This window comes from Haliotis cracherodii, unplaced genomic scaffold (genome assembly GCF_022045235.1).
Source record: "Haliotis cracherodii isolate W230 unplaced genomic scaffold, xgHalCrac1.p SCAF_12, whole genome shotgun sequence".
NCBI classification, from domain to species: Eukaryota; Metazoa; Mollusca; class Gastropoda; order Lepetellida; family Haliotidae; genus Haliotis; species Haliotis cracherodii.
Genome location: NW_027266267.1, coordinates 44,295,382 through 44,311,909, shown reverse-complemented (window position 1 = coordinate 44,311,909; position 16,528 = coordinate 44,295,382). Strand labels below are relative to the sequence as shown.

Sequence of the window (16,528 nt, the reverse complement as noted above, 5' to 3'; positions counted from 1 at the left end):
GCATCGATCCACGCGATTGGGATCGATGACATGCATCATCCAAGTCAGCGAGCCTGACCACCCGATCCCGTTAGTCGCCTTTCCACAAGCATAGTCGCCAAGCATGGGTTGCTGAAGACCTATTTTTCCCCGGATCTTCACGGATCTCATGAGCATCGAACAAAGTTTTCTGAAAATACCTTTTTAAAATCAGCATCGTTCGCAATTCTTAGATCGCTGAGATTCGTTTGTTTCTTTAGTTTTTAACGCCGCATCCAGCAATGGTCTATCTTTGTGACGATGGTCTGTAAATAATAGAATAAAATCGGGACTAGACAATCCAATGATTGATATCACGAACATTGATCCTGCAATTGCTACACCTGACCATCCTATTCATTTAGTCACTTCTTTCGACAAGCATAAGTTGCTGTGGACCTATACTATCATCATCATCATCATCATCATCATCATCATCATCATCATAGGAGATGTGGGGTAGCTTAGTGGTAAAAGTGCCTCACCCGGGTTCCATTCCCCATATGTGTACAATGTGTGAAGTCCATTTCTGGTGTCCCCCGCCGTGATATTACTTGAATATTGCTAAAAGCAGCGTTACCATACTCACTCACTCACTCACTCACTCACTCATCATTGCCCCCTTGTACATTATCAGCATCGCTCTCATCAGCCCCGTGAAGATCCGGGGTAGAAAAGGTGGAAACTTCACTTTTATGGTCAGTTAATTCCCTTGCCTCGGGAAGATGGGTTTCCCCGTCATGCTAATCTGCTCGGGCAACTTAATAAGAATATCAAGGCTAATTGTCGTGGAAAACTCCCTAAATGGCTCTTGTTCCACCTGAAGAGCCAAGGTGGGCGGCGGGTATATGCAGTCCCCACCCCGAGGACACCCCACAGATGATTTATTAGGGACATGTCAGGGGTCTTAGCGGGCCAGTCCTCGTCGGAGCTGATCGATGACGATCTGGGCACGATGTGCTCTGACATTGTCATCTTGTAATTCAAAGTTTCTGCAGATAATTCATTAGACAATGGCAAAACGACAGTGCACATACTTCCGTTAACATAACGCTGGCCAGTCAAATGTCCATTCACAATGATCAAATCAGTTCGCCTGTCATGTGTGATACCGCCCCCAGCATGACAATACCGACCCCATGCCGATCATGGTCAAAACTTCCATACCGCTCGCCGCTACGTCGCCAACAACGTTTTCTGCCATCTTATCTGTGAATCGAAGGCAAAACCTTGGTTCGTCTGTAAACATGTTGTAATGCGATTGGCACACAGTCCATCCCAATTTATACCGCCTGTGGTAAGCTGTTAGAGTAAAATGCTTCACAGGATGCCTGGGCGTTGGGGTAGCCTAGTGGTTAAAGCGTTCGCTCGTCACGCCGAAAACCGGGGTTCGAATCCCGACATGGGTACAATGTGTGAAGCCAATTTCTGGTGTCCATTGCTGGAATATTGCTAAAAGCGCGTAAAACCATAACACTCACTCACCTGATTTCAGGCGGGCTGCATATAACAGGTTTTAACGGTAGTTGTTGAAATTCGCCTCCCTGTTTTCAACGGAATTCTCTATTGATAACAGGAGCAGATTTGGACCAATGGTGTAGCAATTAATGTAATGAGACAAACATGTAATAATTGTTTCTTTCCTCACTTTGTTTAATAGTTTAATTGATTAATTGTTTTAGGTAACTGATAACTACGGCTGATCCAGCCTGGCTGTCTTAGTGTAGCATCAGACCAGGGGGATATCGCTGACAATAGCGCAAAGTACACAAGCGCATATGCATATACGAGCAACAATGTGCAGCAATGTGGCAGTATGTTTGTTTGTTTGTTGGTTGGTTAACGTCGCACTCAGCAATACCACTCCAGCTATATGACGGCGGTCTGTAAATAATCGAATCTGGACCAGACAGTCCAGTGATTAATATCATGAGCATCGATCCACGAAATTGGGATCGATGACATGCATCAACCAAGTCATCGAGTCTGACCACCCGATCCCCTTAGTCGCCTTTTACGACAAGCATAGTCGCCTTTTACGACAAGCATAGTCGCCTTTTACGACAAGCATAGTCGCCTTTATGTTTTGATTTAAATTAACGTTTGTGACGCGATGGGTCTGTAGGCCAAAATATACAAAAGAAAACGCTTCACAAGTTTCTGTGGCGAGTGGGTGCATGCGATCAACTGAATATGATAGCGTTAAACGTATTCTTTCCCCCCGGTATTTGTTGGGTATACATATTGTAGTAACTGCTTTCGGGCGTCCAGTGCGACCCTAATACAGTTACTAAATGTATTGACGTTCCTGGTCCTTGTGGTCAATTACGCCAAGACATTGCCACTCGCCTTGTCCGCTGCGGCTCGGCTCCGTCAAGGAGTGATTGGTCTAACGACCCTTACTCCAAGTTGACTCTATCAGCATTCACACACGCATAATAAAGAAACGCAACACCAGCTTTATACTCACCTAGTTTAACTTACTCTCAGCCCATCTATCAGTACAGGACAGGATCAGACCGGCCAGACTCGTCACTCACTGGGGAAACTTAGAACGATCGGGATTCGACTCGATCGATTGCAAACCGCGCTCTCCTCTCCTAATGTTGAAGGTGTCATTTTATAGTGTTCGGGCCTGGCCTGTCCTTGTCACATGTCACAATACCTCATTTTGTTTCGTTAAAGTTAGATCTGACCATGAACTCATGTTTGTCGTAATCGGAAAAATACAGAAGCCTACGTGCCAGATTGCTCATCTCTCTATTGATTTTGTGACTCGCATCCGGAAGCTCCAAGTGAAATATACCTTGAAACTCTCTATTTGTTTCATTAACTAATGGACGATAGCCAGAAACCAATCCAATGATAATTATGAAATGTCCAGAATACACTTGTGATAAATGTGAAATGTCTTTTATCTATTGATTCCTTTCAAACTAGAAGTTCTGTCACAAACTATATCTAATGCAACTCCTCATTGCAGCTATAACGGTTTTATTTGTTATCATTTTCTAATGTTTTTTAGATGCATTTTAACCTTATAACAATATGAATAATTCATTATTAGGACGTTGTTTGTTTGTTGTTGTTTTACGCCGCACTCAATATTCCAGCTATGTGATCGCGGTCTGTAAATAATCGAGTCTGGACCAGACAATCCAGTGATTAACATCATGAGCACCAATATACGGAATTGGGATAAGATGACATCATTAACCAAGTCAGCAAAGCCGTAAGTCACCTCTTACGACAAGCATTGGTTGTTGAAGACCAATTCTAACCCGGATCTTCACGTTTGTAGAACAATATATAAAACTTCTTAGGACAAGTCGTCAAAGGCCCCGTTCCACAAAGCAATCTTAGCGTTAAGATGGTCTTAAATCCCATACTTTAACACTGGCTTACGATAGTCGTAGCGCTAAGATCGCTTTATGGAACGGTGTCCAGGTTAGATACATTAAAACGCGATACATAAGTGCAATGTACGCGTATCGTGCGTTACATCAGTTTGGCGGGGAGTTTTTAATGTCTGATAGTTGATGTATGTAATCTGCCTCTGACCCGCAAACAGATACTAAGTGGGCTACAGAGAGGGCTATGGAGCCTGACGGATGTCACGTGATGAACAGAGCGCCTGAAAGGCGACACTGTGCGTACTTCAGAGTTGTGTTAATATGGTTATGTGTGCGTCCTCAAGGACAAGAACAGTTATATCACTATCTGCATATGTCATACTGGCCGCATAACAGGTACACCGAAAAAGTTCCCATTTGCAAAATTAATATAATTAAAAGTCACAAAATGTGTTTTTCAAATACGAGTGAGTTTTGTGGAATGCCACTGGTTTGTTCCGAATGCATACACACCATGTAACTATAAGGATTGGTTGGTTGGTTTGTTGTTTAACGCCGCACTCAGCAATATTCCAGCTACATGTATATGGCGGCGGTCTGTAAATAATCCAGTCTGGACCAGACAATCCAGTGATTGACAACATGAGCATCGATCCACGCAATTGGGATCGATGACATGCATCAACCAAGTCAGCGAACCTGACCACCCGATCCCGTTAGTCGCCTCTTACGACAAGCATAGTCGCCTTTTACGGCAAGCATGGGTTGCTGAAGACCTATTCTACCCCGGATCTTCACGGGCCCAATGTGGCAGTGACGGTGGTGGTGGGTAGGTGGGTGGTGTTGATGTATCGGCTTAAACATTTCTATTTTACTTGGCATAGATCATCTTCCTGAGGCAAGGGAGTTGACTGAGTCCGGTTTACACCCTTGCCGAACTAACCTGGTATTATGGAATTATATTTTGGCTGGACCAACGAGAGAGGATTCGGTCCACCACCACCACCCACTTTTTGAAAACCAAATGTAGTATGTTGAAGGCAGTAAAAGTATCTGAGAGAGGATTTTGTTATTTATGACCCGTCCTTTTTTTTATTCTTTGGACCCCTCCCTTTCAATGCTGGAGGCCCGTGAAGATCCGGGGTAGAATAGTTCTTCAGCAACCCATTCTTGCCGTAAAAGGCGACTATGCTATGCTAGTTATATAACTTGATGCGGGAGGCAAGCCCGAAGTGATGCAGGTCTCAGACGTTTATCACGGGCAGAAGTATGGTGCTAGCAAACCTAGAAACATTATCAGGGCGACTCAGATCTGAACACATGGTCCAAGGTTTCCGGGGGCCAAATAGGCCAAGAGAATCTTAGCGCCTTAGACGACTCCGCCGATTGTGCAATCAAACGTCGCTGTGTGGAGCTTTGGGACTTATATTTACGGAAAGTAACACATCTACAACGTCTCTGATACGCTACCGACCCGTTAAGATCCGGGTTAGAATAGGTCTTCAGCAATACTTGCCGTAAAAGGCGACAATGCTTGTCGAAAGAGGCGACTAACGGGATCGGGTGGTCAGGCTCGCTGACTTGGTTGATGCATGTCATCGCATTCCAATTGCGTAGATCGATGCTCATGATGCCAATCACTGGATTGTCTGGTCTAGACTCGATTCTTTACAGACCGCCGTCATATAGCTGGAATATTGCTGAGTGCGGCGTTAAACAACAACAACAACAACAACAACAACAAAATCTGATATGCTACCAGGAGAGCTAAAGCGCCCGTCTCGACATAGGGATCAGTTTTCTCTGTAGATGTGTACACACAGCATTATGGGGAAGATTGTTGCCTTGATCCTCTTAACATATTGCTTAAATTAGATTAAATATCCAACTCAGTCCATAATTGACCTTGATAACTATCTAAATCGTTTTAATCCCTTTTCAGGGTCCAGAACAGCCATGACCTTGACACATTGTAATCTAGCCTATTTCAGATGTCCTATATAGATTAGATTAATGTGAAGGACAATGGTGTTTTGTATCGGGTAAGCCACTTTGTGGGGAAGTGAGTGAGTGAGTGAGTGAGTGAGTGAGTGAGTATGGTTTTACGCCGCTTTTAGCAATATTCCAGCAATATCACGGCGGAGGACACCAGAAATGGGCTTCACACATTGTACCCATGTCATGAATCGAACTCGGGTCTTCGGCGTGAAGAGCGAACGCTTTAACCACTAGGCTACACCACCGCCCAAGAAGTGAAGAAAAGACGGATATGGAGAAAAGGCTTGTGGTGGCCTGGCTGACTTAGTGTAGCCTCAGACCAGAGGGATATTGCTGACAAAAGCGCAAAGCACCATCAGGACACATTCACGTCAATATGAAATGTGTACCAAATCTTAAACGAATAACAGTAACTCGTGCCTTGCCTGTTTCCAGTAACCGCGGGGGCGGTCGGGTAGCCTAGTGGTTAAAGCGTTCGCTCGTCACGCCGAAGACCCGGGTTAGATTCCCGACATGGGTACAATGTGTGAAGCCCATTTCTGGTGTTGCCCGCCGTGATATTGCTGGAATATTGCTAAAAGTGGCGTAAAACCATACTCACTCACTCACTCCAGTAACTGCGGGAATCTCAATCGCACATCTTTTAGAGATATTATAGAGATTTTAGTCAACAAAGATTATAAGCACGATATGTGATGGTTGTAACTATCTGTAAAATGCACGCTGTCCCAATATGGTTGACGAAGTGTAAAACGATGTTAGCGCGGATGATGAAACTTCACTGAAGGCAGCCTTTTATCCATATGACGTAACCCTGTAATCGTTTATATTTAAGGATTGACTGTGTATTTTTTTCTGTTCATTGAGGTATGAATCGAAAAACCGATGTGCAAACTGTATGAATCCGCGTCCGCGTAGCGGATTCTTACAAAAGTTTGCACATCGGTTTTTCGATTCATACCTCAATGAACAGAAAAAAATACACAGTCAATGCTTATAATTAAATTCGACAACGTAAAACATGTTTTATCTACAATAGTTTAACCCCAAACAGTTGCATATTTCAAAACAGACAAAAATGACGGCATTGATGAACATTCCAGGTGTAGGAATACATACAGTGGCGTGACATGAATCAGGTGATCGTTTAATTTATGCACATAACTTGACACGCCTACACAGTCAGTAGCCAATCAACGGAGAGTGGGATTAAAACAATGTTCATTTGACCTGTCAATTAAGGCAAGAGGCGAAAAGAACTGCAACAGTCAGACTGTAACGAACCGGAAGAAATATGTCCGAGAGAAGGCGGCTGTTTCAAATAACATGGTCATTTACTGCGTGATTCAAACATTACTTCCCTGATTACGGTAAAACAGTTGGAGAAATGCTAGTAAGAAATGAAACGCGAAGACATGAAAGTTGAACCGAGGCGAGCGGGAAAAAAAACTGGCGAGAGAGCCTGCACATTTGCTGTTTTATTCATTCTCGGCCTTCGGTTTCAAAGGGTAGTTTGGACAATGAATATACATGAAAGTCGCTAAATGTCCTGTGCATGACGATACACGTGAGCAGAAAGGGAATTCCCTCGACTGTAATATTGGGATTCCCCGACATTCCGCAGTAATAAAAGTAGTGCGCAGCGGTGGGCGTGGCTTAATTTTTTACATTCATTGGGAAATGAATGCAATAACACGTGACCAATTCAGCTAATCAGAATGCAGGAATTTCCATGAACACAACGAAAATTTAATTATTACTTGCCCGTGAAGAGATCACCCGTTTAATAAACATACAGCGGTATTACACATTGTGTAATACCAAAACGCGTGCTTATGTACTCTCGGAACACGTTTCACGAACAAATATTGAAAGCTCTCAACATCCCTTGGCTTATTCAACGACGTTGTGTGTGGAGATGATAGATCACTGAGAGGAGCTCGATGACCCCAGCAACCTTGTTGCTAGGCTGACGTCACATGGCATTGTTTCGCCGAAGGATCTTGCAACAAAATTCCACAAATTACGTCATCGGGTATTGTGACGTGATTGTAAACTTTGAGGTGCAAGGCCCCGCTCCACAAGGCGATCGTACGGTAGCGCAACGACAGTCGTTGGTCTAAGTTAAAGTATATGAGTTGCAATAACCTTAACGCTACGATAATTTTGTGGAACGGACGCCTGAATTCTAAAGGTGGACCGTTGGATGGTATTAAATTCATACGTTTCAACTTTTGACGTATTTGAAGTATTACTGTGTTATACTCAGTTGGATTATGCTGTGTATCGTGTAGGTGTCAGCCTATTCACACTCAACAGTATAATTCTAAAAACGTTATAAATGGCCAGTAATAAATAAAATACTAAACTCGCTCCCGTGTAAAACCAATTTTATGAATCTCGTGAATAGTTGTGGTATCTGACTCGCTTTCGCTCGTCAGATACCAGAACTATTCACTCGTTTCATAAAATTGGTATTACACGGGAGCTCGTTTAGTATTCTATATTTATTATAGCTTGAACAATGGATGACGTCATATCGCTTTTTCTCTCTACAAAGAAGGACTGTGACGTCACATCGCTTCAAATGACCAATCAGCATTGAGAATCGCTAAAATGCACATGTGCAAGTATCTGAAAGTTATTGATCGTTCTTCCGTTTTGAGTCAGTGAATATGGTTTTACGTAACTTTTAGCAATGTTCCAGCAATATCACGGCGGGGGACACCAGTAATGGGCTTCACACAATGTACCATGCATGTGGGGAATTGAACCCGGGTCTTCGGCGTGACGCGCGAACGCTTTAACCACTGGGCTATCCCAACTAGGCTATTATTCCTCGTGACGCTTCGGTTATACACCCTTTCTGACAAAAGAGGACCAATTCCGTTTGTCAATTGCAGAGAAAATCAGACAGTGTGCCACAAAATTGAATTGTTTAATGGAACCTTCAACATACAAGGTTTAACCACGGGGCCATGTAACTAATAATAGTAACCAAAAAACACTCGCAATGATTTTTTGGCGAGTTTTTTTTTATATTGTTATTATTAGTTAAATGGTCCTGTGGTTTAACAGAACTACTTCCCTAATTTTAGAAACACTGCATGCAATAATTTATGAAAATTTAATAGAATACGTTTTATCAGTTTGAAGGTTTTTTTAATGTGAACTTATATTAGTTTTAAATTTATCATGCTGGGACATGTATAACGTTTAATTGGGCCTCCACTTTGAGAAAGGGTGCATACTTTTAGGCGTTGAGACCGCGAGTTCACCGATTCAGGGGATGTAACTCTAAATGAGTAACCCTTCCAATATGGCGTCCTACACAGGTACGGGGCTAGATCTGAATTCTTCATATATATTTAGGCATATGGTTTCAAAATATCTATTTTACATATCCAGTTAAAAAAATTTAACGTTGACGATTCTGCTTTCCTCGATTTTGAGACGTCAGATTCACTTAATCGATAGAATAACATGTTTTTAAAGAATGACCAACCAAACACGTGTCCCACGTGGACCAAGCAACTGCATGGTATATTTAGGGAAAATAATGTTATATACAAATTATGCATACTCCCTTTCCCTTTGTAGATGATCAGTTGCAAACTCACTCTTGTGATAGTTAACTCTTGTAACATGATGGGTAAATGACATGTTTCACCGCGGACACGTATTTTGTATTTTAACCATAACTTATTATTTTTAAAACATTGTATTCCTTTCAACACAAACTACACACTCGGTAACATCATGCGTTATTTTGAGTGTTGCATTTAGTTGTGGCTTAGACGGCAATCCCTCTTATCCTAAAAAAGAATGGTTTTTAGTTCACAACGTTGGAAAATGTTTGCACTTAAATTTTGAGATTTGTCTTTGAAACATGTTATTTAGACCCTTAATTTGACATTTTGCTAGATCATGGGAGACCCGTGAAGATCAGGGGTAGAATAGATCTTCAGCAACCCATACTTGCCGTAAAAAAACGACTAACAGGATCAGGTGGTCAGGCTCACTGACATGGTTGATACACGTCATCGATCCCAATTGCGTGGATCGATGCTCATGATGTCAATCACTGGATTGTCTGGTCCAGACTAGTATATTTTACAGACCACCGTCATATAGCTGGAATATTGCAGAGTGCGGCGTTAAACAACAAACAAACAAAATAGAGCATGGGAGCATTAAAGATTGATTTTGTTAATGGTAAAATTGTAAATAGTTTTGTAAAAAAAGCACATCAGTGTTCAAAATTAAGCATGAAAGTCAAGGGGGTCCATGTATTTTATAAAGGCTGATTTTAATACTTGTATGGTGCCCAGATTGAAATATTTATAGAAGCTAAGCTGAATGACGCCCCTTGGATTTCTGTCAATGCATATATAAATATCTTGTATGAGTAATGAGTAATTTGAAGATTCTGTGTAAGAAGTAAGAAGAAGAGTACAGCTACCCTAGGTCAATCACTGGATGGCCTGGTCCCGACTTCATTATTTACAGACAGCCCTCATACAGCTTGAATATTGCTAAGTGCGTTTAAAAATAAATAATTCATTTTCAGGTTTGTTCAACAAGATCAAGGACAAGACCTGCAGACTGCAAGACCGCCTGCAACTTGTTCACTTCGCCTGGTGCTCCAACCTTGTCTACATCCCCAACAAGCACTCCGTCCTTATCGACGTGGTTGCTGGGCTTATCGTCAACAGGAAGAAGTAAGATACCTTTCAGTCATCTCTAGCCCACGAGGGGCGGTGGGGTAGCCTAGTGGTTCAAGCTTTCGTTCGTCACACCGAAGACCCGGGTTCAATTCCCAACATGGGTACAATGTGTGAAGCCCATTTCTGGTGTCCCATGCCATGATATTGCTGGAATATTGCTAAAAGCGGCGTAAAACCAAACTCACTCACTCTCTAGCCCAAGAGGGGCGGTGGGGTAGCCTAGTGGTTCAAGCGTTCGCTCGTCACGCCTAAGACCTGGGTTCAATTCCCAACATGGGTACAATGTGTGAAGCCCATTTCTGGTGTCCCATGCCATGATATTGCTGGAATATTGCTAAAAGCGGCGTAAAACCAAACTCACTCACTCTCTAGCCCAAGAGGGGCGGTGGGGTAGCCTAGTGGTTCAAGCGTTCGCTCGTCACGCCGAAGACCTGGGTTCAATTCCCAACATGGGTACAATGTGTGAAGCCCATTTCTGGTGTCCCATGCCATGATATTGCTGGAATATTGCTAAAAGCGGCGTAAAACCAAACTCACTCACTCTCTAGCCCAAGAGGGGCGGTGGGGTAGCCTAGTGGTTCAAGCGTTCGCTCGTCACGCCGAAGACCTGGGTTCAATTCCCAACATGGGTACAATGTGTGAAGCCCATTTCTGGTGTCCCCAGCCGTGATATTGCTGGAATATTGCTTAAAGCGGCCTAAAACCAAACTCACTCACTCACTCACTCACTCACTCACTCACTCACTCACTCACTCACTCACTCACTCACTCACTCACTCACTCACTCACTCACTCACTCACTCACTCACTCACTCACTCACTCACTCACTCACTCACTCACTCACTCTAGCCCAGGAGGGCTGTGGGGTAGCCTAGTGGTTCAAGTGTTGCTCATCACGCCGAAGACCGGGATTCAATGTGTGAAGCCCATTTTCCGGTGTCCCCCGCCGTGATATTGCTGGAATATTGCAGGAATATTGCTAAAAGCGGCGTAAAACCATACTCACTCACTCTAGCCCAGGAGATTCAAGAATTAACAAAAGCTTCAAGTCACACATAGATTAAGGGGCATGGGAGACCCAGTTGTCTGAGGCACCATGTGCCGCGGTGCAGAGTTGTACCTTAGGCAAGAAATACATGGTTGTGGGGTCAAATCCCGCTCTAGCCCTAGCTGTGTTCTAGTTTGGTTTGTTTGTTTGTTTGTTTGTTTAGCCTCCGTGGTCCAATGGTAGAGCGTCCGCCCGGAGAGCGGAAGGTCCAGGGTTCGATCCCTGGCCGCGTCATACCAAAAGACGTTAAAAGATGGTACTTGTTGTTACCCTGTCTGGCGCTCGGCATTAAGGGGCTAAAACAAGGACTGGTTGGCTCGGAGTCAGTATACTGTGCCTGAGTGGGGTATTTATGTCAAACTGCGGCATGGTATCTGTGTGCTAGCACTATAAATCGGCATCAGTCCGGACTAGTACAAGCAGCCACACAAACACACACACGTGCATGCACGTCGCTATATAAGTGCAATAATCGTGGACGTGACGTTAAATCCCATTTCACCTCACCACCTTGTTTGTTGTTTGAAGCCACATGCAGCAATATTCCAGCTTTATGACAGCGGTCTGTAAATAATCAAGTCTGGACTAGACAATCCAGGGATTGACATCATGAGCATCGATCCAGGCAATTGGGATACAATGACATGCATCAACCAAGTCAGAATACCTGACTACCAAATCCCGTTAGTTGCCTCTTACGTCAAGCATGGGTTGCTGAAGACCCATGTTATCATGAGTTCAATTCCTGGTTCGCCATGGTTGTTTCTAGGTTTGTCAGCACCAAAGTTGTAAACCTATAAGACCTGCATCACTTCGGGCGATCCTCCTACAGTAAGTGGGGGCACGGGTGGCCCAGTCATCTAAGGCGCCGCGATTCGCTGTCAGAGTTGCGTCCCTTGGGCACGCCAGAAACCTATGATTGTGGGTTCGAATCCCGGTTCGCCTCGGTTATGTTTCTAGGTTTGTCAGCACCATACCCGTGCTAGTGGGTTTCACCAAAGTGGTAAACGTCCGAGACCTGCATCACTTCGGGCAATCCTCCTACAGTAAGTTGACACGCGGGGAGATAACTGGAATACTGTTAAAAGCCGCATTACGGCCATCTCACTCACTAGGTGTTGAGTTAATTAAATTGAAGATTTTCACTGAACATTGTATGTATTTTGGCACCAGGTACCAGATCACGGATGATGATGTTGCGTGGGTGTGGCAATGTCTGTACAGCATCCTCCACAGCCGGGGGTGTTCAGAGGAGGGGGGACACAGCATCCTGGTCAAACCTTCTCTCGGACAGGTGAGTGATCCCCGTAGAGATTCTGGGTTGGAATTGGTCCCCAGCAACCTTTGGTATCTCCTAAAGATCTTTTCACAAAATTGGTCAACTTCTACCAACATACATTACATTAAATTGACACTCAAGTCACTCACAATGTTAGTAATACTGTCTTAAGCATTGTTTAAACCCAAAACCCTCATTCAACATTTTGGGGTGGTCGGGTAGCCTAGTGGTAAAACAAAGACCTGGGTTCGATTCCCAACATGGGTACAATGTGTGAAGCCCATTTCTGGTGCCCCGAGCCGTGATTTTTGCTGGAATATTGCTAAAAGCGGTGTTAACCCATACTAACTCACTAACTCACTCACTCACTCACTCACTCACTCACTCACTCACCCCAATTGCACCACACCTTTGAATCAGTTAAACCCTCCTCCGTCCCAGGTGATCGTGGATGCTCTCCAGCGGTGTGTGCTGCAGCCCGGGGACAAGCAGCTGACGAGACACGTGGTGGGTAGTTGTCATGTCGTCATCACCTCCACCCACCTGTCATACATCCTCACAGCCAAGTATGACACCCTGGTAAGTATTCAGCCTTATTTGGGGTAGGTCGGGTAGCCTCGTGGATAAAGTGCTCATTTGTCATGCCAAAGGCCTGGGTTTGTTTCCCGACATGGTGCACACCCTTTTTCCAAAATACACAGAGTAGAGGGGGTGCGCATAATAAAAGCCATAGTGAGTTGTGGCCCAGTCATCTAAGGTGCCACAATTCGCTGTGCAGAGTTGTGTCGCTTGGGCACGCCAGAAACCTATGATTGTGGGTTCGAATCCCGGTTCGCCCCGATTATGTTTCTAGGTTTGTCAGCACCATACCCGTGTTCATGGGTTTCACCGAAGTGGTAAAGGTCTAAGACCTGCATCACTTCGGGCTTTCCTCCCACATTAAGCTGACATGCCGTGATATAACTGGAATACTGTTAACAGCGGCTTTAACCCCAACTCACTCACTCCCCAACTCGTAGACATTACTGTGAGCACGTAACACCAGACACTTCCAGAAATACCACGTCAACAAATCTGTACTGAAGTACGCAATTAAACCTGTTGTTACTCTATCTGGTTATTAAGTGTTCATTGTATGCCTGGACTTACTGTTGTAATTTTATCAATTTTTTTCAAAATTTAATTCAATTTTGTTTAAATTAATTTTGGCAAAATTTTGTGTGAAGTGATCTGTAGATCACACAGCTCACCATTATTTCCAGCAACCCTGATCCTATTACCACTTTTGACACCTTGAAATGAACTTTAGTTGCCAGAGTTTTCCATGTTTCCTCTTCTCAATGTGGGGGCGGTCGGGTAGCCTAGTGGTTCAAGCGTCAGCTCGTCATGCCGAAGACCCGGGTTCGATTCCCGACATGGGTACAATGTGTGAAGCCCATTTCTGGTGTCCCCGCCGTGTTATTGCTGGAATATTGCTAAAAGCGGCGTAAAACCATACTCACTCACACTCTTCTCAATGTGAAATGCATGTCTCTGCTATGGTGCACAACAGCAGTGACTGTCAGTGACGAGATCTTGTCAAAAAACAAGCCTCGATTAAAAAACCTGAGGAACTTTTTTTTAGGCTTGTCTTCTATTATCGATGTTAGATAGTGTACGCTGTGTAAATCAGACAAAAATATGACTGCAATAATGGGTTCTCTAAAGTTTTTTAACAGAACTATATTTTTCACGTTAATTGAGTAATGAGATTGGAGTGAGTGGGCAGTGATTTTTTCACATGCAGATTTATACAAAAAAACTGATTTTTAATCGGCAACATTTTTTTTCCTTGAAACGTCTTTAATATAAATATGTGTAATAAATAGAATAACCCACTCGCTACGGGTGTTTACGGAAGATATATATACTCGGAGCATTTGTGATTTCCGGTAATTCACGCGGGACACGCCTCTTAGCAACTGTCTATTAATGCAAATCAGTAACCAGGAAGCGCTCACTCGGAATGTTCCGTCTGCTGTAAGTAAGGAGTTATTAATGCGTTAATAAATACTTCTGGCATCTTTTTTTAATATTGCCTTACCCCCATCTGTCAATGGCCAACAATATAATCCGCAGTTCCCCAAGTAAACTTTCTTTATCGACCTGAACTAGATCATCTGCATATTCATGGCGACTAATAAGCAAACGTAAGTTACATAGTCTGCACATTTTTTGCCGCTCTGTGCCCAGAATCTATTGGGAGATCATAAAGGCCATAATGCCAAACTTAGAAATACGTTCTTCACTAGTAGCCAAAAGATAAATACATACTTTGGGCATACTCGGAGTGCGTTTTATATATTTATTGTTGACGTTTAACGTTTTTCCATTTTGTGACAAATTATTGTCATCCATTTTTTTTTAAAAACAATCTTAGAATATAATTTCAGATATTTTGTTGTTGATTTTTAAAATATTTTTCTCTTACTTTTCGGTAAATATGCATTGAATACCTATTGCTGATAACACATTTAGAATTTTACTTGTGCTGTCTTTGCACCTGTCTGGACAAATCACTGATGTCTGGCATGATCATACCAAGTGGTTGGTAGAATTATGTCCTCTTTTTGTCCAATTCGGACCTCCATACACAACTTTTCTCTGTACCGCGATATGATTGAGTTCTCTCCCTTGTCAAACAGAGCATGAGGCCCTGCTTTTACTCGGATCTACTAATGTAAACAATGAACTTTTATCAGTAAAATATGCATTGTTAGATAAAAATATGACATCTGATATAGAGAACACGAATAATCATAAAGGTTAGTGTGTGCATTTTGTCCGTTAAGCGTACTTGACAAGAAATGCGATATGGATTGTTAGGCTATATGTTTCATAAATATTGTGTTGTTTTATGAACCTCTAGTACTAACGAGTATGACGTGTATATTTCTTCCCAGGCCAGCCTCTTGTGCAGTGTGTGCCAGCTGTGTGCACTGGAGGATAACGGAGACACAACCACCCTGTATTCCATCCTGGCCCATGTCATACCAGCATATATCAAGGCCCAGGCCGCACACCACAATCACAGACAGGTGAGTCCCCACAACCACCCTGTATTCCATCCTGGCCCATGTCATACCAGCATATATCAAGGCCCAGGCCGCACACCACAATCACAGACAGGTGAGTCCCCACAACCACCCTGTATTCCATCCTGGCCCATGTCATACCAGCATATACCACGGCTCAGGCCACTCACCACAATCACAGACAGGTGAGTCCCCAGAACCACCCTGTATTCCATCCTGGCCCATGTCATACCAGCATATACCACAGCCCAGGCCGCTCACCACAATCACAGATAGGTGAGTCCCCACAACCACCCTGTATTCCACCCATGTCATACCAGCATATACCACAGCCCAGGCCTCTCACCACAATCACAGACAGGTGAGTCCCCACAACCACCCTGTATTCCATCCTGGCCCATGTCATACCAGCATATACCACGGCCCAGGCCGCTCACCACAATCACAGACAGGTGAGTCCCCACAACCACCCTTTATTCCATCCTGGCCCATGTCATACCAGCATATACCACAGCCCAGGCCGCTCACCACAATCACAGACAGGTGAGTCCCCACAACCACCCTGTATTCCACCCATGTCATACCAGCATATACCACAGCCTAGGCCGCTCACCACAATCACAGACAGGTGAGTCCCCACAACCACCCTGTATTCCACCCATGTCATACCAGCATATACCACGGCCCAGGCCGCTCACCACAATCACAGACAGGTGAGTCCCCACAACCACCCTGTATTCCATCCTGGCCCTTGTCATACCAGCATATACCACGGCACAGGCTGCTCACCACAATCACAGACAGGTGAGTCCCCACAACCACCCTGTATTCCATCCTGGCCAATGTCATACCAGCATATACCGCAGCCCAGGCCGCTCACCACAATCACAGACAGGTGAGTCCCCACAACCACCCTGTATTCCACCCATGTCATACCAGCATATACCACGGCCCAGGCCGCTCACCACAATCACAGACAGGTGAGTCCCCACAACCACCCTGTATTCCATCCTGGCCCATGTCATACCAG

The 16,528-nt window shown here is 44.0% G+C and overlaps 1 protein-coding gene across 1 annotated transcript; it reads left to right on the top strand.

The window, feature by feature from the left end:
* Window positions 1–8,686: 8,686 nt before the first annotated feature.
* Window positions 8,687–16,306, top strand: LOC139457429 (unhealthy ribosome biogenesis protein 2 homolog). Its single transcript, XM_071238828.1, has 6 exons — window positions 8,687–8,704; window positions 9,940–10,090; window positions 12,319–12,439; window positions 12,866–13,003; window positions 15,367–15,501; window positions 16,262–16,306. The coding sequence occupies exons 1-6, from the start codon at window positions 8,689–8,691 to the stop codon at window positions 16,304–16,306; spliced, it is 606 nt and encodes a 201-aa protein (XP_071094929.1). The 5' UTR covers window positions 8,687–8,688.
* The last annotated feature ends 222 nt before the right edge of the window (window positions 16,307–16,528 follow it).